Consider the following 21274-nt stretch of genomic DNA (forward strand, 5'->3'; position numbering starts at 1 on the left):
GATCATTGTGTACTGTGGCATAAAAAATGTGCCACACATCCTGCATCTTTATTTAAAACAGGGAAATAACCAAATACAGGTAATGTAGGCTATGTGCTAAACACACACAAGAGCCTTTTATGTAAACAATTTATATAAAGCAAAGAAAAAAGAATTAAGCACACCATGCACCTAGACTTGTGATATGTGCATATGTGTTGATGATTCTCTTCCTCAACTCTAAACCCTGTTTCTATAAAAAAAAAAAGAAAAATACAGTAGGCCAGTTGAGGTATGGCAGATTAACCTGTACTCATTTCCCGTTTATTTCCTGAGATTTTTATCATCTTCTTTGGCTGACAGTCTTAATTATATATTCATGTTACGTATCAAACTGATTTAACAGTGAAACGTTTCTTTGGCTCATGATGATTTTCGAGGTCACCCTCCTGCAGTCCTGTTATCAACCACATCACACAGTGTTTATGATGCTGGTCCAATATGCAGTCCAATACTGCAGCCTTTTTTATAGGGAGCGCGCTTCCAAATTTACTCTCCCGCTGCGCTCGCTCCCTGTACCTTAAAAAAGCGCGTGCATGGCTGAAGGTCACTTAAACACAAAAGGCTTTCAGCGCTGCGGTCCAATATAGCGCATGCGCGCTGCCGGAGGACCGCTTCACAGACCGCAATATGGCGAGAATGCCTGCCAGCGGAGACACAGACCAGGAGCAGATGAGCTGCCCCGAGAAGAGCAGGGATGAGGATAATGAGGATGAAGAGGAAGATGATATCCAGGAGGTCCAGATCACCGGGGAGGAAGAGTACGAGGATTCCGACAGAGATGGTGTGGAGCTGGAATGGGAGTCAGGGAGCACAGTGCTGGACTCAAGCGCGTCCTCCGCGGTGACACAAGCGGTCGTTATGCGGAGTATGGACCGAGGAGAGGAGGAGGGAGAGGCGGACCCCTTCATCGGCAGCATCCCCGCTGGGTTGGAGTCTCACCTGGAGGGAGACCTTCAGCGGTCAGAGCGGAACAGGCTGAGCGAGAACACCCGCCTGGCTACCAGATATGCGGTGAGGATCTTCAGGGAGTACCTCAGTGAGAAAGCTCAAAGTCCAGACTTTGAAACTCTAGACAAGGAGGCGCTCTGTGCTGTGCTGCGCTCCTTTTACGCGGAGGCGCGCTCCAAAAGTGGACAGTTGTACAGCAAGTCGTCCCTCATCAGTATCCGGAGCTCACTTAACCGGTACCTGAACGAGCCGCCCTACTGCCGCACCTTGGACCTCACCAAGGACCCTGAACTGCGCAGCGCCAACCTGACCCTGGCCGCGGTCATACGGAGGCTGGAGGAGCAAGGTGCCGGTCCCGTGGTGCAGAAACAAGCCATCACGCGCTCCGACCTGCGGAAACTGTACGAGTCTTCTGTGTTTAACACCGACACGCCGTTCGGGTTGCTCAACAAAGTCTGGTTCGAGACTTGTATGTATTTCTGCACTAGGGGTCGGGAGAACCAACGGGAACTGGAGGAGGACTCGTTCGGCCTGGCCGTGGATGAGGACGGGAGAAAGTTTGTCTATTTTAAAGCTCTCGGACCGTATCACAAGTCCCGCTCTACTGCTTGGACCAAGAAGCGTCCGGACACAGACGAGGACACCTTGCCGCGGATGTATGAGACGGGCACGGAACAGTGTCCGTACGCCAGCTTCGTCCGGTACGTGTCTAAACGGAACCCGCTCTGCAGGGCTTTCTTTCAGCGGCCCCGGGACCACTGCTGCGCCAGCGACGTGACGTGGTATGAGAACAAAGCCATCGGTAAGAACCTGTTGGGCACGAGGATGCAGATGTTGTCGCGCGCTGCCAAGCTCTCCAAGACCTACACCAACCACTGCATCGGGGCCGTCTCCATAGCAACGCTTAACAGCATCGTAGGCGCCAGCTCCAGGCAGACGACGACGCTTTATGTTGCCACGGAAACGGTTAACGGTCACGCGCAGTCCCACCTCCAGCTAGTGATCCCGTACCTCCGTCGGGTTACAGACGCTACGGATTTTAAGGTGCAGCGGGCAAAGACAGAAACTGCATCAACAACAGTAGACATATCAACAACAACAGCCAGCACAGCCAGCGCCGAAGAGGACCCAGGGGCTCCCTGCGCCAAGAAGCTGTGCGTGCGCCCTGGGACACGCGCAGACTCGCCTGTGGAGCGAAACGAGAGAGAGCCGCTGCCTGGGAAAACCAAGGAGTCCGATGTTAATCCAAAGCCCGCCGTCGGGTCCCTGGTCGCTGTATCCGCACAGGTAACACAACATATCAGATCGTTTTATCACCTACGAGTGTGTGTTAACAACATAAAAGCAAAAAGTTTTTAAGTCCTGTGAAGGTAACAAGATTGGTAAGAGATTATAGTTTTTGGAACTAACATACACATTTGCCTCAATGTGTGAGTTATGCATTGGGGATTTGGCTGAGCCCATGTATCCTGACCTTAAAAACTTAGGATGATGTTGCAATGTTTGAATGTTTACACATTTAACTTCCCCGTGCATATCAAAATATCTCACTTGTTTTGACAGGGATTTCTTTTCAAACTTGTGCCTTCAGAAGAATTTATTTTAAAAGTTTTATTATAACTTACGATATATTTTTCGAACGTACACCTTTAAGCCACATTAATTTTATGATGACTACCGATCCAAGACGTACCTATGATCGTTCACTCGCGTTGGCACATGCCACTGATAGTTTTTACCTAACTTTGCCTAAGTTGCAGTCCTCCTCACCTACAGAGTTTTTAGGGTATTTCAATTGTTTTAGTTTTTGCAGATTAACTTTAGTTTTATTTGTTTCCGAAAAAATGATATATTTCCTATTCACCTTATTAAAAAAGTGATCCCAATCAAAACAGAGATATCTTAAAGCCAGCTTTGTGTGTGTTAGATTCAACTGTACACATTTTATGCAATGAACTGTGAAAAGTGAATAAGGTAATTTTTCAATTTGAAAAACAGTTTAATGTCACAACTCATTGGCAAGCTGCTTTATCCTTATATACAGCAGTATTCTCTACAGGTGACACATATTGAAGAATGAATACATATAGCCATAATTTAAAAGTCAAAATGAAAACACAAAACAATGACTCAAAAAATATGACAAATTTACTTAACTGCTGCACATATGCATAGTAGTCACAGCCCATATACCTCGTTTGCCTTGTGCTGGACTCAATGTCTGAATGTCTTGTTTGTTGAGTTTTTGGATGTGTTTTAAACATGTCATTTACTTGTGGTCTTATTCAGAGGATGTTGTTTTATGTAATTTAATGCCATTTTGTGTTAGTCTTCAGTTTCGACCATACCTGAGGGAACTGTTGCATTTCATGACCATAGTTGTATTCCAATGGAGGGTTTCTACTAACTTTATCCCCTGCGCGTGGGATCAGAGGATTGATACTGAATAGAGCTACTTCTGACAAAGTTGCTACAACATATATGTGGTCATACCTAACTTCCATAGCTGATTTGATCTTTTTGTAAAGATTTGTGGATTTTGACTTGGTGCGTGGAATAAACTGGTTCTGCTAAAAAAAGACAAGCTATTGAAAACAATGCTGCCTTCATAAAACCAAAGTTTATATGAAATAAAAATATGAATTTGAAGTAAACATTGTAACACAAATTTACATATGTTATTAAACCTTGCCATTTGACATAGCTTCTATTTGTGTAAATTATGTGTGCTTAACATTTTATTTTCCCAAGTGGGACAAAGTGTAAAAGGTGACTGAGTCTAGTCACAGGTTCTTACTTAACAAAGCTTGGAACAGCCAATGAAGTACAGTTTTGAAGGGTTGGGAACACCATTTAAGAAAAGAGCATAACAGTCTAAAAGTTAGCTGACTGGGGGACCTTTGTTCCCAACTTTTCAGGTGCTGGCCTCCTACCAGACTGCCAATTGCTTCTCTCTGGGCTTAGTGCTTTGCCTGTCATCAAGCATACAAGGCAATCTATAATAGCTGGTACACTGAAAGAGCAATGGAATATATGTGCCTGACAGGCTGTCCTTGTATGTCTTTGCTTTCTGTCAGCCTTCTGGCATTATCTGGCATTTGTGAAGCTGTCTGACAGCCATGATTCTAAATCATCAGCACTTCTCTAAAACTTAGCTCAGGCCTTCCAGATTGACTCATTACATAGGGCTGTATTGATCAAACCATACTCCTATAGGCCTGACAAATATATTAACAAATACAATTCTATATCATAGAGCATATTAAGCGCAATCATGATTAGTCATATTTTATTATTTTGGCACCGTTGAGGCAAAAGTACAAAGATATACAAAATTTACAAATGATCACCTTCGAAAAGTCTATGGCCACTTGATGAGTTGTTATCTTACATTCACTCTCTTATAGGAGCTAAAATAATTGGCTTAATGCACAACATGATTAAGCCAATTAGGACATGGTTCTGGATTGACATTGTTTCTAGATCACATAAAAAAAATAACAACCCTGTGACATAATCAGTTTGCTGCTGCAGTGCTTCTATCAAAATTCCTTTGTGATTTGATGTTTTCCTGTTGCTGTTATTTACACAACTTCATGCCTCCACCAAGTTATGTTATGATGATAATGTATCTTATATTTATAGTGTATATTTTTGCACCCCACCCATGAAAACCCTAACTCTTAAAATACCACCATACAATATTTTTTAACAGGATGTGTTTCTATTGGACATTTAAATGAATGAATTTAAATGACTTGCCACAGTTGACATCTGACAATCAGGATATTGCCGATATTGCCTTTGACACAATACTACTTTTACTTTTATATTTATACTACCGCTACGGTGTGTCTCTGTGTGCTTTGTGTCCCAGGACAGCCGTGGCAGCAGCAGCAGCAGCAGTATGTCAAGTCAGCAGCTGGTCTCTGTGTCTCCCGTGTCTCCTCTGGGCTCTGCAGGCATCCCCACTCCAGCCAAGCTCATCAAAACCAATGCACCTGTCCACATCGATGTAGGAGGACACATGTACACCAGCAGCCTGGCCACACTCACAAAGTACCCTGAGTCACGGTGAGAGACAAACATCCACTCTGCAACATGTTTTAACCTGAGATTTGTTTATCCTTGTCATTGAGCTTCCTTTCACAAACAGAGTTTCTTTTTGCTGATAAAATTGTTTTGCGTATTTGCTTTTGCTGATGCTCTTTTTGCAGTTAAATGAGTGATGATGTGGCCCCTGTGGATCATTGTTACTGCCAAAAAGCACAAATACAATAGAGGCAATAATTGGAGCACTTTTAATCTGCAAGTTGGCTTTCAGCATGTGTACCCGTCTAATTGTGTTACTGCTTTCATTTAAGCGAGTAATCGTGGTCCATTAACTTAATCACTACATGGTTTTTTTTATGTAAATTGCTTTTCATGCTGCCTGTTTCTGGATTGTGGCTAATAACGTACTGAAGCCTGACAACATCTATTAATGATCTTAAAGAAGAAATAAAATTAATTCATAAGCTATAAAACAAACACTTGCTATATTCATATCACTCAGGTTGTGCTCCTACAGTCTCACTTGGTCTGGTATAACGAATGCTAGCTAATGGTTGCAACCTTAGCTTGACATTGTTACCTAACTGAGGCTACATTACCGATGATTGACTAAAAAGAGACTCAAGAAAATCTTTGGAAATAAAGACAACCTTATAAAGAATAAAATAAAGAGAACCACGAAATAAATAAACAGTGAGAAATTAAATAAAGAGAACCATTGTCTTTCACAATTCTGTCAAGTCTGTCAACTAGGTCTGAACAATCAGCTGCTGCAGTTCTTTTGTGGGCAGCAACCTTTACAGCCTCAAATGAAGAGGCCTCACTGTCTTTTTTGTTTCTGCAGGATCGGCCATTTGTTTGATGGAACAGAGCCCATTGTGTTGGACAGTCTAAAGCAGCACTACTTCATCGATCGAGACGGCCCAATGTTCCGCTACATACTTAACTTCCTCCGGACCTCAAAACTCCTCATCCCTGATGACTTCAAAGTGAGTGTCTGTCTAGAGCTTTGATCAGGTACTACAACAGTTTATCACTGACGTATAGCCCCAACTTACAAAAAAGAGCTGCCATAGACCACTAACAGAGTGTAGTGTTACAGTTAGCCCCATAACTCAGAACCTTTCAGACTGCCTGTACAGTCACAACCTTTAATTGTCAGATACTGAAGAATCTCTTGCTATATGAACTCAACTTAAAAGTAACGTCATGCTTTTGTTACATTTCATTAATCCCATATGTAATAACCTTTGATAATAAGTATGCCTTAGATTTAAATAAATCTTTTCACCACATAAAATGCATGTTTAATCTACAGTATTTAAATCTGTCTGTTTAGTCTATGTAACTATGTCATGTTTCCCATTTCTTGATTGCCACAAAATTGATCAAATAAAGAATTATTTCTATAAATTATAAATTGTAATATTAAATGTACAATATTGTTATGCACTAGTCATTTTTCACATTTTACACAGTTGCTATATCATGACATCACATTATTTAAACCAAACAAAAAAACATTTTACAATTACAAATTACACCCTAATTGTTGTATGGTTGTTATTAAATTATGACAGTTACTCTAACTACTGTGTGACTTATTGTCAACATTAACTGTATTAACAGTAATTGTGACAGAATATCTGCATCAAGAAAATGTGTTCACTGCATAATCTGTTGATAACTTCTCTGCTGCCAGGCTATTCTCTGGGCTGACTTAGTCATAGTCAAAGAGATTCACAAAACACTTTATTTATTAATTCACTGACATTTCAATGTGACACAGATTTCCACCAAAAAGCCACAAACTATGAGTAGATATACAGTACTGTTCAAAAGTTTTAGGCAGGTGTGAAAAAATCTTGTAAACTAAGAATGCTTTCAAAAATATAAATATATATATATATTTTTTTTATCAATTTACAAAATGATAAGTGAGCGAACAAAAGAAAAAGCTAAATCAAATCAATATTTGGTGTTACTACCCTTTGCTTTCAAACCAGCATTAATTCTTATAGGTACACTTGCACAAAGTCAGGGATTTTGTAGGATTATAGTCAGGTGTATGATCAACCAGTTATACCAAACAGGTGCTAATGATCATCAATTTCACATGTAGGTTGAAACACAGTCATTAACTGAAACAGAAAAAGCTGTGTAGAAGGCTTAAACTGGGTGACGAACAGCCAAACTTTGCTACCAAGGTAAGGTTGTGGAAGACAGTTTCATGTCACAGCTCATACACCATGGCAAGACTGAGCACAGCAACAAGACACAAGGTAGTTACATCAGCAAGGTCTCTCCCAGACAGAGATTTCAAAGCAGACTGGGGTTTCAAGATGTGCTGCTCTTTTGAAGAAGCACACAGAAACGGGCAACGCTGAGGATCATAGATGCAGTGGTCAGCCATGGAAACTTAGTGCAGCAGATGAAAAACACATCAAGCTTATTTCCCTTCAAAATCGGAAGATGTCCAGCAGTGCCATCAGCTTAGAACTGGCAGAAACCAGTGGAACCCAGGTACACCCATCTACTGTCTGGAGAAGTCTGGCCAGAAGTGGTCTTCATGGAAGAGTTGCAGCCAAAAAGCCATACCTCCGACATGGAAACATGCGCGGTGCCCCATTTAGTTACATTGTATCTCATTTTGCGGCTGCCGGCCGATGCTCCCTCCCTGAATACTGGATCAATTTCAATAATTGTTGTCTCCACTAGTCACTTACACACAAACACATGGGCAAATAGGGTCTAGGTTGAAAAATATTATCCTTTAAGTTGAAGTACCCAAACTGATGTACTGGCTAAGTATTAGTACATTTGGTTCTGTTTTAGGCCCAAACACAAATGTGGGCTACCATTCGTTGCCTTGACACATAGTACATTCTGTGCCTCAAAGAAGTGAATACATCTCTTTGGTGACCAGCATTTGAAAAAAAAAGGTTACATAAACTACATATCATTGCCTTCAGTTTGGTATAATCTTAGTTCCCTTAGAAGCCAGTACATGCTACAAGATTAAAAAAAAAACAGAATTGCTGTATCACTTTTTTAAGGCTGTCCTAGCCTCTAAGAGAGGTTATGATGAAGTCATGGCCTTTTTATTGTCTTTGTTTCTTATGTCTCTGAGCTTGTCTTCATGTATATCGTGTTTTTTTTCTGTGTGTGTGTTTGCAGGAATATTCCCTGCTGTATGAAGAGGCCAGTTTTTTCCAGCTAGCACCTCTGCAGGCCGAGCTGGAGCGCTGGAGGACTGAGCAGGAATCTGGTGGGGTGTGTCTGGAGTGTGAGTGTGTCATGATTCATGTAGCTCCAGAGCTTGGTGAGAGGATCAGCGTGAGCGCCCACCAGGCTGTGTTTGAGGAGGTTTTTCCTGAGGTCAGAGACATCATGTCCAATACTCTCAACACCAGCTGGAATCAGGACTCCAAATATATAACTCGCTTCCCGCTCAACGGCTACTGCCACCTCAACTCTGTCCAGGTAAAAGACACACCGGAGTCAAATACCTTTCTTCACCAATGTATGGAGGGGATCAAACTGGAGGGACTGAACTTTGTTCTCAGGGTCTGTGTCTCTGTCAGCATTGTTGAGGAACATAAATATTTTGTCTAATTCTATCCTCTGTACACATTCAGTGTTGTACTAAAACAGTGTAAACCAGATTAGTTTTCAGTCAAAGAGGAAAGATGTATGGAGGTGTTACTGTGCTGATGTTATATACTGCATAGACAATAGTCTATGGTATGACCATTTCCTGGGTGTGGGATGAGCAAGAACCCTTTGAAGCATGGGAGGCAAAATGTCTTGAATTAGACTTAAGCAGATACCAGTTATCTGGGTCCAAACCTCTTAATCACTGCCCATAATAGGTCTGCATTTCACACCACTGTCCTACCTCCAACACACAGCCTCAGGCCTGCAGGTGTACTGCTACAGGTGTTTTCCTTAAATCAATATGTAAGAGTCAATATTCGGTGTAAGAGCTCTATAATATATTTAGAATGATGACCATCAAATAAGTTCCTTGTGTGGAAATATACAGTAATGAAATGTGTCAGCCATCAGTATATCTGTCTTGTCTCAGGGGAAATCTCAGTTAGTGGTGCAGTATAGAGGAGCAAAGCGCTTCTGAGGGCAAACAGAGATAGATAATGTCACACTGTTCACTACAGTAGGAAGGGGAAGGAGAAAGAAACTAATGGACTACTTCTGAAGAACTTGATGTTTCAGGCAAGGGAGGCTGAGTGTGGGATGCATTTTTCTGAGATAAAATGAAGAATGACCCCAGGCCCCAGGGCCTCTGTCTCAGCTATTGTTCGCAACACATTTAAACATAGACACAGAACATATACCAGGTTAGTCATAAACGCAATTAATCAATAATTAATTCTTCTTTCACACTGACCTTTCACCTAAACATCAAAACTTTCCTGTGTAAGTATCAATGCTCTTTCAGTTGTAGAGGAAATGTAATGAGTTAACTGAGACTGGCTGTATTTGGGTAGAGGTACAGTGAAGTTGAATTTCAATTTTGTTCCCTAAAACTATATTCAAGATGACTCACTTGTTGCCAGCCAGTCTATACATTTCATATTGTATTCTGCTGAATTGATGTTTTTGTTATTGAGGCAATAATGAGACAATCCTGGTGAAAATTAGTGTGGCTAATGGCTGAATCCATATGATCACCGTCTGTGCCACCACTTGTGGCCCTCGCAGACTTTAGTTGGTCATTCTGTGATGCATTCACTGTCATGTCTAGTCACAAGACACAAGACTATATATTTCTATAAAAGCTGCTAATAGACAGACCCGAAGACTACAAATAAAAAGTGCATTTTGATTACCTCTATAGCCTATAATTCTATATAAATCTATGATGTAGTTCACTATTAAATCTAGCCTACGTGGTTTCTTAGGTGGGTTTTACAGATTTCCAGACTTCCAGTGAATATGCCTGCAAAGTCTACAGGAGAGATGAAGGCCAGACATTGGGATTCAGCCAATTTCTTGTATATAGACCAGTCATTCTCAGGTGTGACTCATGAAATTAAAGTGCTTTAGAGTTGTCGAGTGAAGCACAAAAGTAGAAACCTTTTCAAAATCTACACAAAGTGAAGCCAAGCTTATTCAAGCAGTATTCTTCACTTAGGCACTCCATTGGAGAATATAGTCGAATATCTTGCTCATTAGCTCCTTGTTAAATCTCATTCTTGATTTGCTGTTGTTGGTTTGTATGTAACTGCAGGTGTTGGAGCGATTACAGCGAAAAGGGTTCTGGATCACAGGCTCATGTGGCGGCGGAGTGGACTCTTCCCAGTTTAGTGAGTACATTCTACGGAGGAAGAGCCCAGGCAGCCAAAACACCCCTACCCTAATCCCAATCAAACAGGAACTCATGGACTGAACATGGAGGAAATCAGTTCCTATTTTTTTGCACACATATCAGACACTGTTCTGTGCAAGTATTTGCTTTAATTTTTTGTTTTGATATCTCAAAACAAGAACTGCTTCATGTCAGCATGAAAGAAGTCACTGACTAGGCATAAATGCACAGAATCTCAAATGCTGCAGTGAAAGTCCGCTACACGTGGACTGACTGGTGACCGACTATGTGTGCTTTTTCTTTGATACTATCCTTACAGTAGCCACATTGACTTCAGACAGTAGTATAATTTAAGTTAAAAAAAAAAGAGAAGGATTCATCAGTGCAGAGATTTTTAGGAAATGTTGGGAAATATTATCCTAATTTTGAGGTACACTGCAAATGAGTATTTCTGCTGATATGAAATGGAAGATGTGTGCAGTATGTCTACAATATTTTATCATGGTACATTTAGTCTTACTGTCATGTTATGATTTTGTACATTTCCAGGAAATTCAATTGAAAAACTATTAATAGCTTAAATCGTTACCATCTAGTTTTGTTATCTGCTCATCCATTAATTTACTACATAAAATCTCAAAATAAAATAATCTTACTGATAAAATATTCCTGTAAATTGACTACTGCCATAAAACAGTCTTGCTCAGTGATTTCCAACATGCCCACTTTGGTGTAGTAACAATTACATATTAAAGGGAGAACTGCTTTAGTATGAACTTTATGGCAACAGTTGTCAGATTTGTCGTTTAATGGTGTATAGTGCCATATTGCTCAAACCTAGCATAAGTCACCTCCACCATGGTCTCAGAGCACATGCTGCATGAGGGTATTAGCCATGGCCACACATAAAATGCATGAGTTTCTGATATTAACTTTCTGAATGATAAAAAAACATGTATAGACTCTAAAAGATTCTTAATTCGAAATGCGCTACATTTTAAAATGACAACTGGATACTCATACATTTTGTTATGTTGGAATTTACGACAACCATTTTGTATTTGTGAATTAATAAGTCCTGACAGGTTGAGAGTGATGTTGAATTTTAGGGAAACTATCCACCAAAGAATAAAGCTCACAATTGAAATTTGTCCATTAAATATTGATCATCATGCTGTTTTTGGCATCTGAACAAGGATCTTAAGTGGCCATTTGAATATTGACCCATCCATCAAGAGCAAAGATGGTAGCTTAAAGTTATTATCCTGCGGATAGAGACGCGAACATGTTTTGCAAGACAATGATGCATGACATAGTTTGAAGAACCTGTTGATTTTTCAACAGAAAATTTACATTTTACTTGATATGGTTCCAGCGTAGTGCTCAAAGGCTGCACATCAACAGCACAAACTCCTAGCCTTTCAGAAATGAATCAGAGGTCTACAAATTTTTTTTGAAGCCAAGGCTACTGGTTGTAACATGTATGTTCTATAAGCACAGTATATGTTCAATGAAACTGTTTTAAGTTGCAGAATATAGATCATTAAGCATTAGGATGTCATGTTGCATTGTATTGTAATATTTGCACAGGCCATCAGTTACTTCTACCTGCATCCTTGTGAGTTCCTTGTGAAAAAAGAACTCTTATTGGTATTTATTTCAGTCTTGATTTTAATTTTGGCATGCAATATCTTTATTATAGATGCATCATCTCTCTCCTTTTCTCAAAAATGGTTTATGTGGCAGGTTGTTCATTAGCCTGTAAAACACCCATGCCAGCGTTGTTTAATGCATTTCATGTTTTTATTTGCATAATAAATGAATGATTTCATTAAACATTAACTCACAAATAAGGATTTTTAAAGGATAAATGCAGCTAATTCTGTAAAAAGTTTTACTTAGACAATGTAAATCTGCTATGCTTCCTCTCGTGTTATAGCAGTTTGCAGTCTGGATAGTTTTAAAGCCCAATGGAATAGTTCTACATTTGAGAGTGCTCATTTGCTTTCTTGCAAAGAGTTAAAAGGAGAAAATAAATATCAATCTTAAGACTGTTTACTAAATATGAAGCTTTGTGTGATTGACAAACAGCAAACAGCGTTGCCCTTGTTTCCATTATATATTTACAGTTAACTGGCTGTGGCTTTACATTTACCAAACAAACATGAGCATGGATTGAAATGAGTGTGAATAAAATAGAACATCAAATTCTTGGCAAGAAAAAATAAGCACATTTCAAAAAAATGTCATACAATTATTTAAAATAATATATATAAGAGGAATGATTATGATGATGAATGAATGATTAATGTCACAAAACAATATGCATTTTCACAAATTATAAGAGAGACATTTTAAAGGCATTCCATTAAAATAAATAGAAATTAAAAGCAAGAATACAGTCTGTTCTTAATTACCTTATGAGAAGGTAAACGTTTAAAAAGCTGACTTCACAAATGAAGTCCAGTGCTTGTTGCTAAGCATTTAGCAGGCTCTGACTGTAGTGTACAACAGGTTTAGTTAAACCAAAACGTGCAGAGATTCCTAATCGTAAACTAACTTGGACCAAATTGTTGTGTGAATAGTAGTACAGGTTCATAGATTTAACTGAAACATAACTGGATGTGTAAACCATTGAGCAGTGCATGTTTTTTTCTGTAGTAATGCCAAATTTGGGGCGCTGGTTAAGCTCAGTTGGTAGAGCATGCGCCCCATGTACAGAGGCTACAGTCCTCGACACACTGATCGCAGGCTTGACTCGCGGTCTGTCGATCATTTGGTGCATGTCATCCCCCACTCTCTCCTCCCCCATTTCCCTTCTCTCTTCAACTGTCCTATACAATAAAGGCAAAAAGCCTAAAACATTGTTTAAAAAAAAAAAAAAAAAAAAGTAATGCCAAACTAAAACATATCATATAAGATAAGGCAGTTAAAGGAGTCCCACTGAAATCTATTTATGAATCAATAATCTGTCAAATATATACATTAACTCCAACAAACTTCTGGTGCTGTCCCAGACAGCAACCCTCAAAGGACGTTCAGTCTTCCACTCCTGCTTATTATTGGTGTTTATTTTAGATCATATCACCTGTTGCAAAGGTGTTTCTCTTTAATGTGTTTGGAATAGTTCTGGGACAATGGTGGAGCTCTATCATGCAGGGGAATAAGATATATCAGCTTCTAGATAACCAAACAAGATTTGTTTGTTGGATGGATTATTTGTGCAATAATAGTATTATGGCAATGAGATGACCTCATTTATCATAGAGGTTTGAAAAAAACCTTCCCGAGTTGTTAAAGCAGTGTCTCCACTACAGAATTGTAAATTGTTTTGGTTTTTAGCAATGCTTTGCATTGCTATATACTCACAGTTAAATGTTGACATGCTAATGTTTACAATATTTTCACGCTGAGTTTATTAGCATGCTAAAAATTGTTAAAATGCAAATTAGCATTTTGCACAAAGTAACGTTGAGGCAGATGGGCATGTCATAGGATACACCTCCAGTTATTGCATGATCCACAGTAACTGAGGTGGTGTAAAAAGTAAGGAAGAGAGCCTCTATAGCTGGCCTGAAGACTGCTGTTACAGCCATATTGAGGGCAGAGATTCCTTGGTTTCTAACTAAGCCTGATAGATATTTGTAACTGTATGGGAAAAGGCCATCATTTAACATGCTTTTGACCTGGTGATGGTGAAAATCAAGAGATCATCAGCCTAATCTGCGGGGAATAATAATCAGAGTAAGACTTTCATGGCAATCCATCCAATAATTATTAAAACGATTAATTCCGGACCAAAGTAATGGTACAAATGACCAAAATAAAAACCCCCCAGTGAAAGACACAGTAACTGTCAGGATGTGAGAAATTATTTTTATAATGGTCAAACAACAAACGAGGAGAATAATGAAAAACTCAAAATCCAACTCTTAACTCAACTAAACTTACTGTACTTTTTAAACATTGTTAACACAACAATTTTTAGTAAACAACTCTCTTATTTTCTTATCTTTATAATCCAAACCAAAAGTATGATCGCTCTTAGAGACCAGCGATTGCATCACTGCTCCAGCGTTATCTTCCAAACAACTAAATAAATAGTATTTGGTAAACAAAGATATTTAATACGGATTAAACAAAAAACAACAAAACAAAATACTGTTAGTATTAGACCGACTCAGACATCAACAGTAGGATGAGTAAGATAAGGTAGTCAGAGCATAGCTTTGTACATAGTGAGGGAGTGACGTAGAAAGTGGTCCTGCTCCATACACACCAGCAGATCCCTCAGCATGACTCGAGTCACTCTCTGAACATTCTGTCTGGGCAGCAGAGTCATCTGACACACAAACACACAAAAATGCACCCATTATTACACGTGAAATGTACAATGAATAATCTGTATGAATATGACACTGTTCTAGATGTATTCTATGCAAGTGAGTAATAATGTACAGTTAGCTGTTCATCATCGCAAAACACACCCCAACAACTCAGTAGCCCCTTATATACTGCCAGTTCAAGGCGGGATGATTACACCTCTTCTTCTGTGTAAAACGCATGGAGGCAGAATTGTGGGATGAAATAGTTTCACCTCTGAGCTGGCATCGGAGGTAGTAACAGAGGCGTAACAGAGGCAAAACTGCATCCGTGTAAACAGCGCAGCCGGCAGGGTGGAACAGCACTGCATGTGTGTATATGAAGCATGTGCTGTTTGTTTACACCTCTCACACTTCAGCAACACCGGAACACTATGTAAAAACAGACACTGGCGCAGCTTCACACCGGCATAGCCAATTTTAAATGTCAAAGGCGGCATAATGGCAACTGCAATATAAAAAGGGCTAGAGGATCTTGATAAATGTCTTCACTTTTCCACCTACAACCATCAAATTAAGAGCTGTTGTCACAGGTCACATACCATCATTTTCAAGGACTTTCAACAGTATCTCAGCATCTTCACTGAATGGATTTTACTTAGTTATCATTGAGTTGGTTAAGTTTTTATCATTAGATAAATATGTATGTAAATGACTATAAACTCTGAACTGGTGGTGGTGAGGAGCCTCCTATATTTTTTCAGTGAACAGGAGGAACATGAGACTGAGGTGCATCAGGTGTGAAGGGTTTACATGATCAAAAAGTCACCTCAACTTAAAACTAGTACAGACAATACTGTGCCAACAGGGACCACAACAGGGCCGGTATTCATAAAGCTTCCTAGTGCAAAGAGTTTGCTCCTCGTGACGAAATTCTAAGAAAATTCTTAGAATCGTGACGTTTTCTAAGAATTTCCCTTAAAGTTAAAACTAGATCCCGGTAAAGATAAGAGTTATTCACAAAGCATCTGAATCCTTAAGAGAGCTCCTAAGGTGAGAAACTGTTAGGGAAATGAGGAGGACTTTTAAGAGGCTTAAGAGTTTCTTAAGCAGGCAGAAAATGTCGGAAAGACAGAGATAGGAGAAATGTTCTCAAAACACTGAATGACAGTGAACTACACTGAACAAAAATATAAATGCAACACTTTTGTTTTTGCTCCCATTTTTCATGAGCTGAACTCAAAGATCTAAGACTTTTTCTACAGGATGTACACAAAAGGCCTATTTCTCTCAAATATTGTTCACAAATTTGTCTTAATCTGTGTTAGTGAGCACTTCTCTTTTGCCGAGATAATCCATCCACCTCACAGGTGTGGCATATCAAGATGCTGATTAGACAGCATGATTATTGCACAGGTGTGCCTTAGGCGGGCCACAATAAAAGGCCACTCTAAAATGTGCAGTTTTACTGTATGGGGGGGGTCTGGGGGGGTCAGAAAACCAGTCAGTATCTGGTGTGACCACCATTTGCCTCACGCAGTGCAACACATCTCCTTCGTATAGGGTTGATCAGGTTGTTGATGGTGGCCTGTGGAATGTTGGTCCACTCCTCTTCAATGGCTGTGCGAAGTTTCTGGATATTGGCAGGAACTGGAACACGCCGTCGTATACACCGATCCAGAGCATCCCAAACATGCTCAATGGGTGCCTTGTCCGGTGAGTATGCTGGCCATGCAAGAACTGGGATGTTTTCAGCTTCCAGGAATTGTGTACAGATCCTTGCAACATGGGGCCGTGCATTATCATTCTGCAACATGAGGTAATGGTCGTGGATGAATGGCACAACAATGGGCCACAGGATCTCATTCAAAATGCCATCAATAAAATGCACCTGTGTTCGTTGTCCATAACATACGCCTGCCCATACCATAACCCCACTGCCACCATGAGCCACTCGATTCACAACGTTGAAATCAGCAAACCACTCACCCACACGACACCATACACGCTGTCTGCCATCTGCCCTGTACAGTGAAAACCGGGATTCATTTGTGAAGAGAACGCCTCTCCAAAGTGCCAGACACCATTGAATGTGAGCATTTGCCCACTCAATTCGGTTACGACGACGAACTGCAGTCAGGTCGAGACCCCGATGAGGACGACGAGCATGCAGATGAGCTTCCCTGAGACGATTTCTGACAGTTTGTGCAGAAATTCTTTGGTTATGCAAACCGATTGTTGCAGCAGCTGTCTGGGTGGCTGGTCTCAGACGATCTTGGAGGTGAAGATGCTGGATGTGGAGGTCCGGGGCTGGTGTGGTTACACGTGGTCTGCGGTTGTGAGGCCGGTTGGATATACTGCCAAATTCTATGAAATGCCTTTGGAGATGGCTTATGGTAGAGAAATGGACATTCAATTCACGTGCAACAGCTCTGGTTCACATTCCTGCAGTCAGAATGCCAATTGCACGCTCCCTCAAAACTTGCAACATCTGTGGCATTGTGCTGTGTGATAAAACTGCACATTTTAGAGTGGCCTTTTATTGTGGCCAGCCTAAGGCACACCTGTGCAATAATCATGATGTCTAATCAGCATCTTGATATGCCACACCTGTGATGTGGATGGATTATCTCGGCAAAGGAGAAGTGCTCACTAACACAGATTAGTGAACAATATTTGAGAGAAATAGGCCTTTTGTGTACATAGAGTAAGTCTTAGATCTTTGAGTTCAGCTCACGAAAAATGGGAACAAAAACAAAAGTCTTGCGTTTATATTTTTGTTCAGTGTAATTAAACAATAGCCTACAGAGTGGATCGTGCAGGGATCATGTTTGTGGTAGATCTCATTAGAGATGCGACGCAACAAGGTGATATTGCCAGAAATGAAAGTGATCACAACATTAAAATATTTGGCAACTGGAAAAAAGCAAAGTGCAGCAGCGATGACTTGGGTCTTTCACAACTGTCAATCAGCAGGGTGACTACAATTGCAGGGAATAGGCATGGGTATAGCGGGCTTGAGTATGGGACGCACATCCGCATTATTGCACAGGCATATTAATTAATAATTAATTAATTCTTCATTTAAGTTAACTTTGACAGTAGCTACAAGTAAGAGGTAAACTATATCACCTGTGCTTGCAGATTCCCATTTAGGTGCTGCAGTCTCCCCTCTCACATTAGACTTTAACACATAGCTGTGTGCGCACAACCAGAGGGAATATATGTCCTAAAATGTTTTTTTGTTCATCAACTACTTGAGATAAAAGTAAACACTGTCCCTCCATCCAGTTGGGTTTTCTGGTTCTTCTTGTTAAATGCCAGCAAACGGAGCTTCTTATAAGCTTTATATAGGCTGGCCAGCATTCCCAGAGATTGCGAAGATGATCATTTTCCCTTGTTTATCAGTTAGATTAAGTACTTAATTAGCAGCATGGTAAATAAAAGCGATCAAGTAGATATAACTATCAGCATGTGAAGATGAGCATGTGTTTCAAACATTCTTTAGGCTGTATACTTTAAAGTGTAGCTTACAATCTATTCAACAGAAATGTTCAGTACATAAAATAGTGTTTATGATGACACAATGTCATGGCAAGATGGCGCCAGTGTGTGAGGCATTCCGTCAGCTGCTCCGAATGTTGTGTGTGTTTATACTGTCTGTTACACTTGTTGCGCATAATGTCAACTCTCTGTTTGTGTATGATCGCCAAACATTGCTGGATCTGAGAATCTCCACTAAAGATCTGGTCAACTTAGATCATTACGGACAGCAAACGCTGCCTCCTTTCCTGGTGGACATCCCGGCATACCTCTGCCGTACGCCAGCGCCACTCCCTCGGTGAAAACGCCACCGCCGCCGGGGTAAGCGTGGTGGCTGTCTGGTGAAGCTGAGAGCCGGGTTGGTGCGTCTTGACCGTGGCGGATGTGGAGCGGTGCCTCGTCTATGTGTCTTTCGACATTGGTTGGACCCTGTTGCTGCCTACTTGGTACCGGTGGCCGGCTCGGATGATCTGTTCCAGCCCCGCGGCCCCTGCCCTCCTTGCCCCTGCTGGCGTGGAGTGGATCCGGGGAACCTGCAGCCTCTCCGCCGAGACTCACTGTCAGCTGCTCGCCCAGATCCGCCAGCTCCTGCCAGGTTTGGCCTGGTCAACGCAAGATCGCTTCTGAACAAAACATTCATCCTGAAGGATTTCTTCAGATCTCGTGAACTGGATTTCCTGTTTATCACCGAGACTTAGACGACTGTTGGTGAGTCCAGTGCCTTCACAGAACTTTTACCTGCCGAGTGTTGCTATTTTAATTCTCCACGGACATCTGGTCGAGGAGGAGGAATTGCAACTATTTTTAAAAGTGTTTTTAAAAGTAAACAGATATCACTGTCATCGGCTCAAGCCAGCTATGAATTGTGTTTGTTTGAGCTGGGAAGTTCTCACACAGTGCTGTGTGCTGTGGTTTATCGGCCTCCCAAATACAACAGAGACTTTTTAACCGACTTTTCTGTGTTTCTGGCTGATATCATGCTGAAATATGACCGGGTCCTGATTATCGGTGATTTTAATATTCATGTGTGTTGTCCAGAAAACCCCCTGGCGAGGGATTTCTTAAATATAATCGACTCTTTTAATCTTGTACAGTCTGTACTGGGCCCGACACATGTACAGGGGCACACACTCGATCTTGTTTTATCATATGGTTTGCCTGTTTTTAACTTGGAGGTCTGTGAAGCGTTTTTCTCTGATCATATGCCTGTACTTTTTGAAGCTGCTGTGTGCTGTAACTCAGTTAAACCTTGCGCTGCTGCTCGCAGATGCCGGGTTATTAACCCTTCCACTGCTGCTCGCTTTTCAGCCACCTTTAGTCAGAACTGCGTCACTCCCGATCCTGTGTGCGATGATACAGAGGCTCTTAGCTCTCAGTTTCTTGACATTTGTCAAACTGCCATTGACTCTGCTGCCCCGTTTAAAAAAAAAAAAGTATAAAGTTAAATCAGAGCCTTGGTTGAATGATACAACCCGCACTAACAGACAGGAGTGTCGTAGAGCTGAGCGCAGGTGGAAAAAGGATAAACTGGAAGAGTCTTTTCAAATGTTGAGGGATTGTTGGTGTCGCTATCAATCCTCTGTGAAAGAGGCTAAAAGAAAATATTTCTCTGATATTATTGTCTTAAACTGTCAAAAACCTCGTGTGTTGTTTAAAGTGATCAACTCTGCTCTGAATGCACCACAGACTGTGGGAATTGAGCCCTCCCCTTCTGCCTGTTGGGCTATATTTACACAGCATCATTAACAGCAGTCTGTCCTCAGGAGTGGTTCCTGTAAATTTTAAACATGCAGTTGTGCAGCCACTGATTAAAAAACCTGGACTGGATCCTGCTGTTATGGCTAATTTTAGGCCCATCTCTAAACTGTCCTTCTTTTCCAAAATCTTAGAGAAGATTGTCTACTCTCAGCTCATGGACTTTTTAAATGAACAAAATGTTCTTGAAATTTTCCAATCTGGTTTTAAAACAATGCACAGCACAGGATCAGCTCTTTTAAGAGTTTTTAACGACATCTTTTTAGCTACTGACTCTGGTCACTGTGTTGTCCTTGTACTCTTAGACTTAACTGCTGCATTTGATACAGTGGACCATGACATCCTGATTGCTCGTTTGGAGCAGTGGGTGGGCATCAGGGGCTCGGCGCTGGAATGGTTCAGGTCCTACCTGTCTCATCGGACATTCTGTGTTGGCCTTGGTGACTCTGTGTCCTCCACTGCTCCTCTCACATGTGGGGTCCCACAGGGTTCAGTGCTGGGCCCTCTTTTATTTTCCTTGTATCTTCTCCCACTTGGTTCTATTCTCAGGAAGCACGGCATTCTATTCCACTGTTATGCTGATGCCAGATCTATGTCCCCCTTAAAAAGGCTGATTCATTCTCCCTTAAGCCACTGTTAAGTTGTTTAGATGATGTCAAGGCCTGGATGGTTCTAAACTTTTTAAATTTTAATGAAAAAAAGACTGAAGTGATGGTCTTTGGTGGCACCTCTGTTACCCCCCCAGTCGATCTGGGTTCCAAACCTATTGTAAATGATCTGGGGGTAAAGGTGGACGCAGAACTTAAGCTGGACAGCCAGATTAAAGCTGTGGTGCAAACAGGCTTTTTCTAGTTAAGGCAGCTGGCAAAAATAAAACCGTTTCTCCAGAGACAGCACTTTGAAACAGTAATTCACGCCTTTGTGACGACTCGGCTAGACTACTGTAATGCACTTTACATGGGGATCAGTGGATCCTCCATCGCACGTCTTCAACTGGTACAGAACGCAGCTGCACGTCTTTTAACTGGCACAAGGAAGTTTGAGCTCATTTCACCGATTTTAGCTTTAAAATTCTTTTATTTGCTTTTAAATGTCTAAATGGTCTTGCCCCATTGTACCTCTCTGAGCTTCTCCACCCCCTATGTTCTTTTATTTTTAGTATTCTGACTTTTTATTATGTTTTATTGTATTTATTTTACTGTACAGCACTTTGGAAACCTTTGCGTTTATTTAAAATTGTGCTTTATAAATAAAATGGATTGGATTGGATTGAGTAAATTCT

The 21274-nt window shown here is 40.9% G+C and overlaps 1 protein-coding gene across 1 annotated transcript; it reads left to right on the plus strand.

Annotated features, from left to right (window-relative positions):
* Positions 1-669: 669 nt before the first annotated feature.
* On the plus strand, positions 670-10453 carry LOC138607242 (uncharacterized). Its single transcript, XM_069679817.1, has 5 exons — positions 670-2297; positions 4888-5064; positions 5888-6032; positions 8221-8526; positions 10295-10453. Exons 1-5 carry the CDS (start codon positions 670-672, stop codon positions 10451-10453), a joined length of 2415 nt encoding a protein of 804 aa, XP_069535918.1.
* The last annotated feature ends 10821 nt before the right edge of the window (positions 10454-21274 follow it).

Source organism: Semicossyphus pulcher, unplaced genomic scaffold (genome assembly GCF_022749685.1).
Source record: "Semicossyphus pulcher isolate SPU_LCO1_2020_fin unplaced genomic scaffold, fSemPul1.0.p SCAF_4, whole genome shotgun sequence".
Lineage (NCBI taxonomy): Eukaryota > Metazoa > Chordata > Actinopteri > Labriformes > Labridae > Semicossyphus > Semicossyphus pulcher.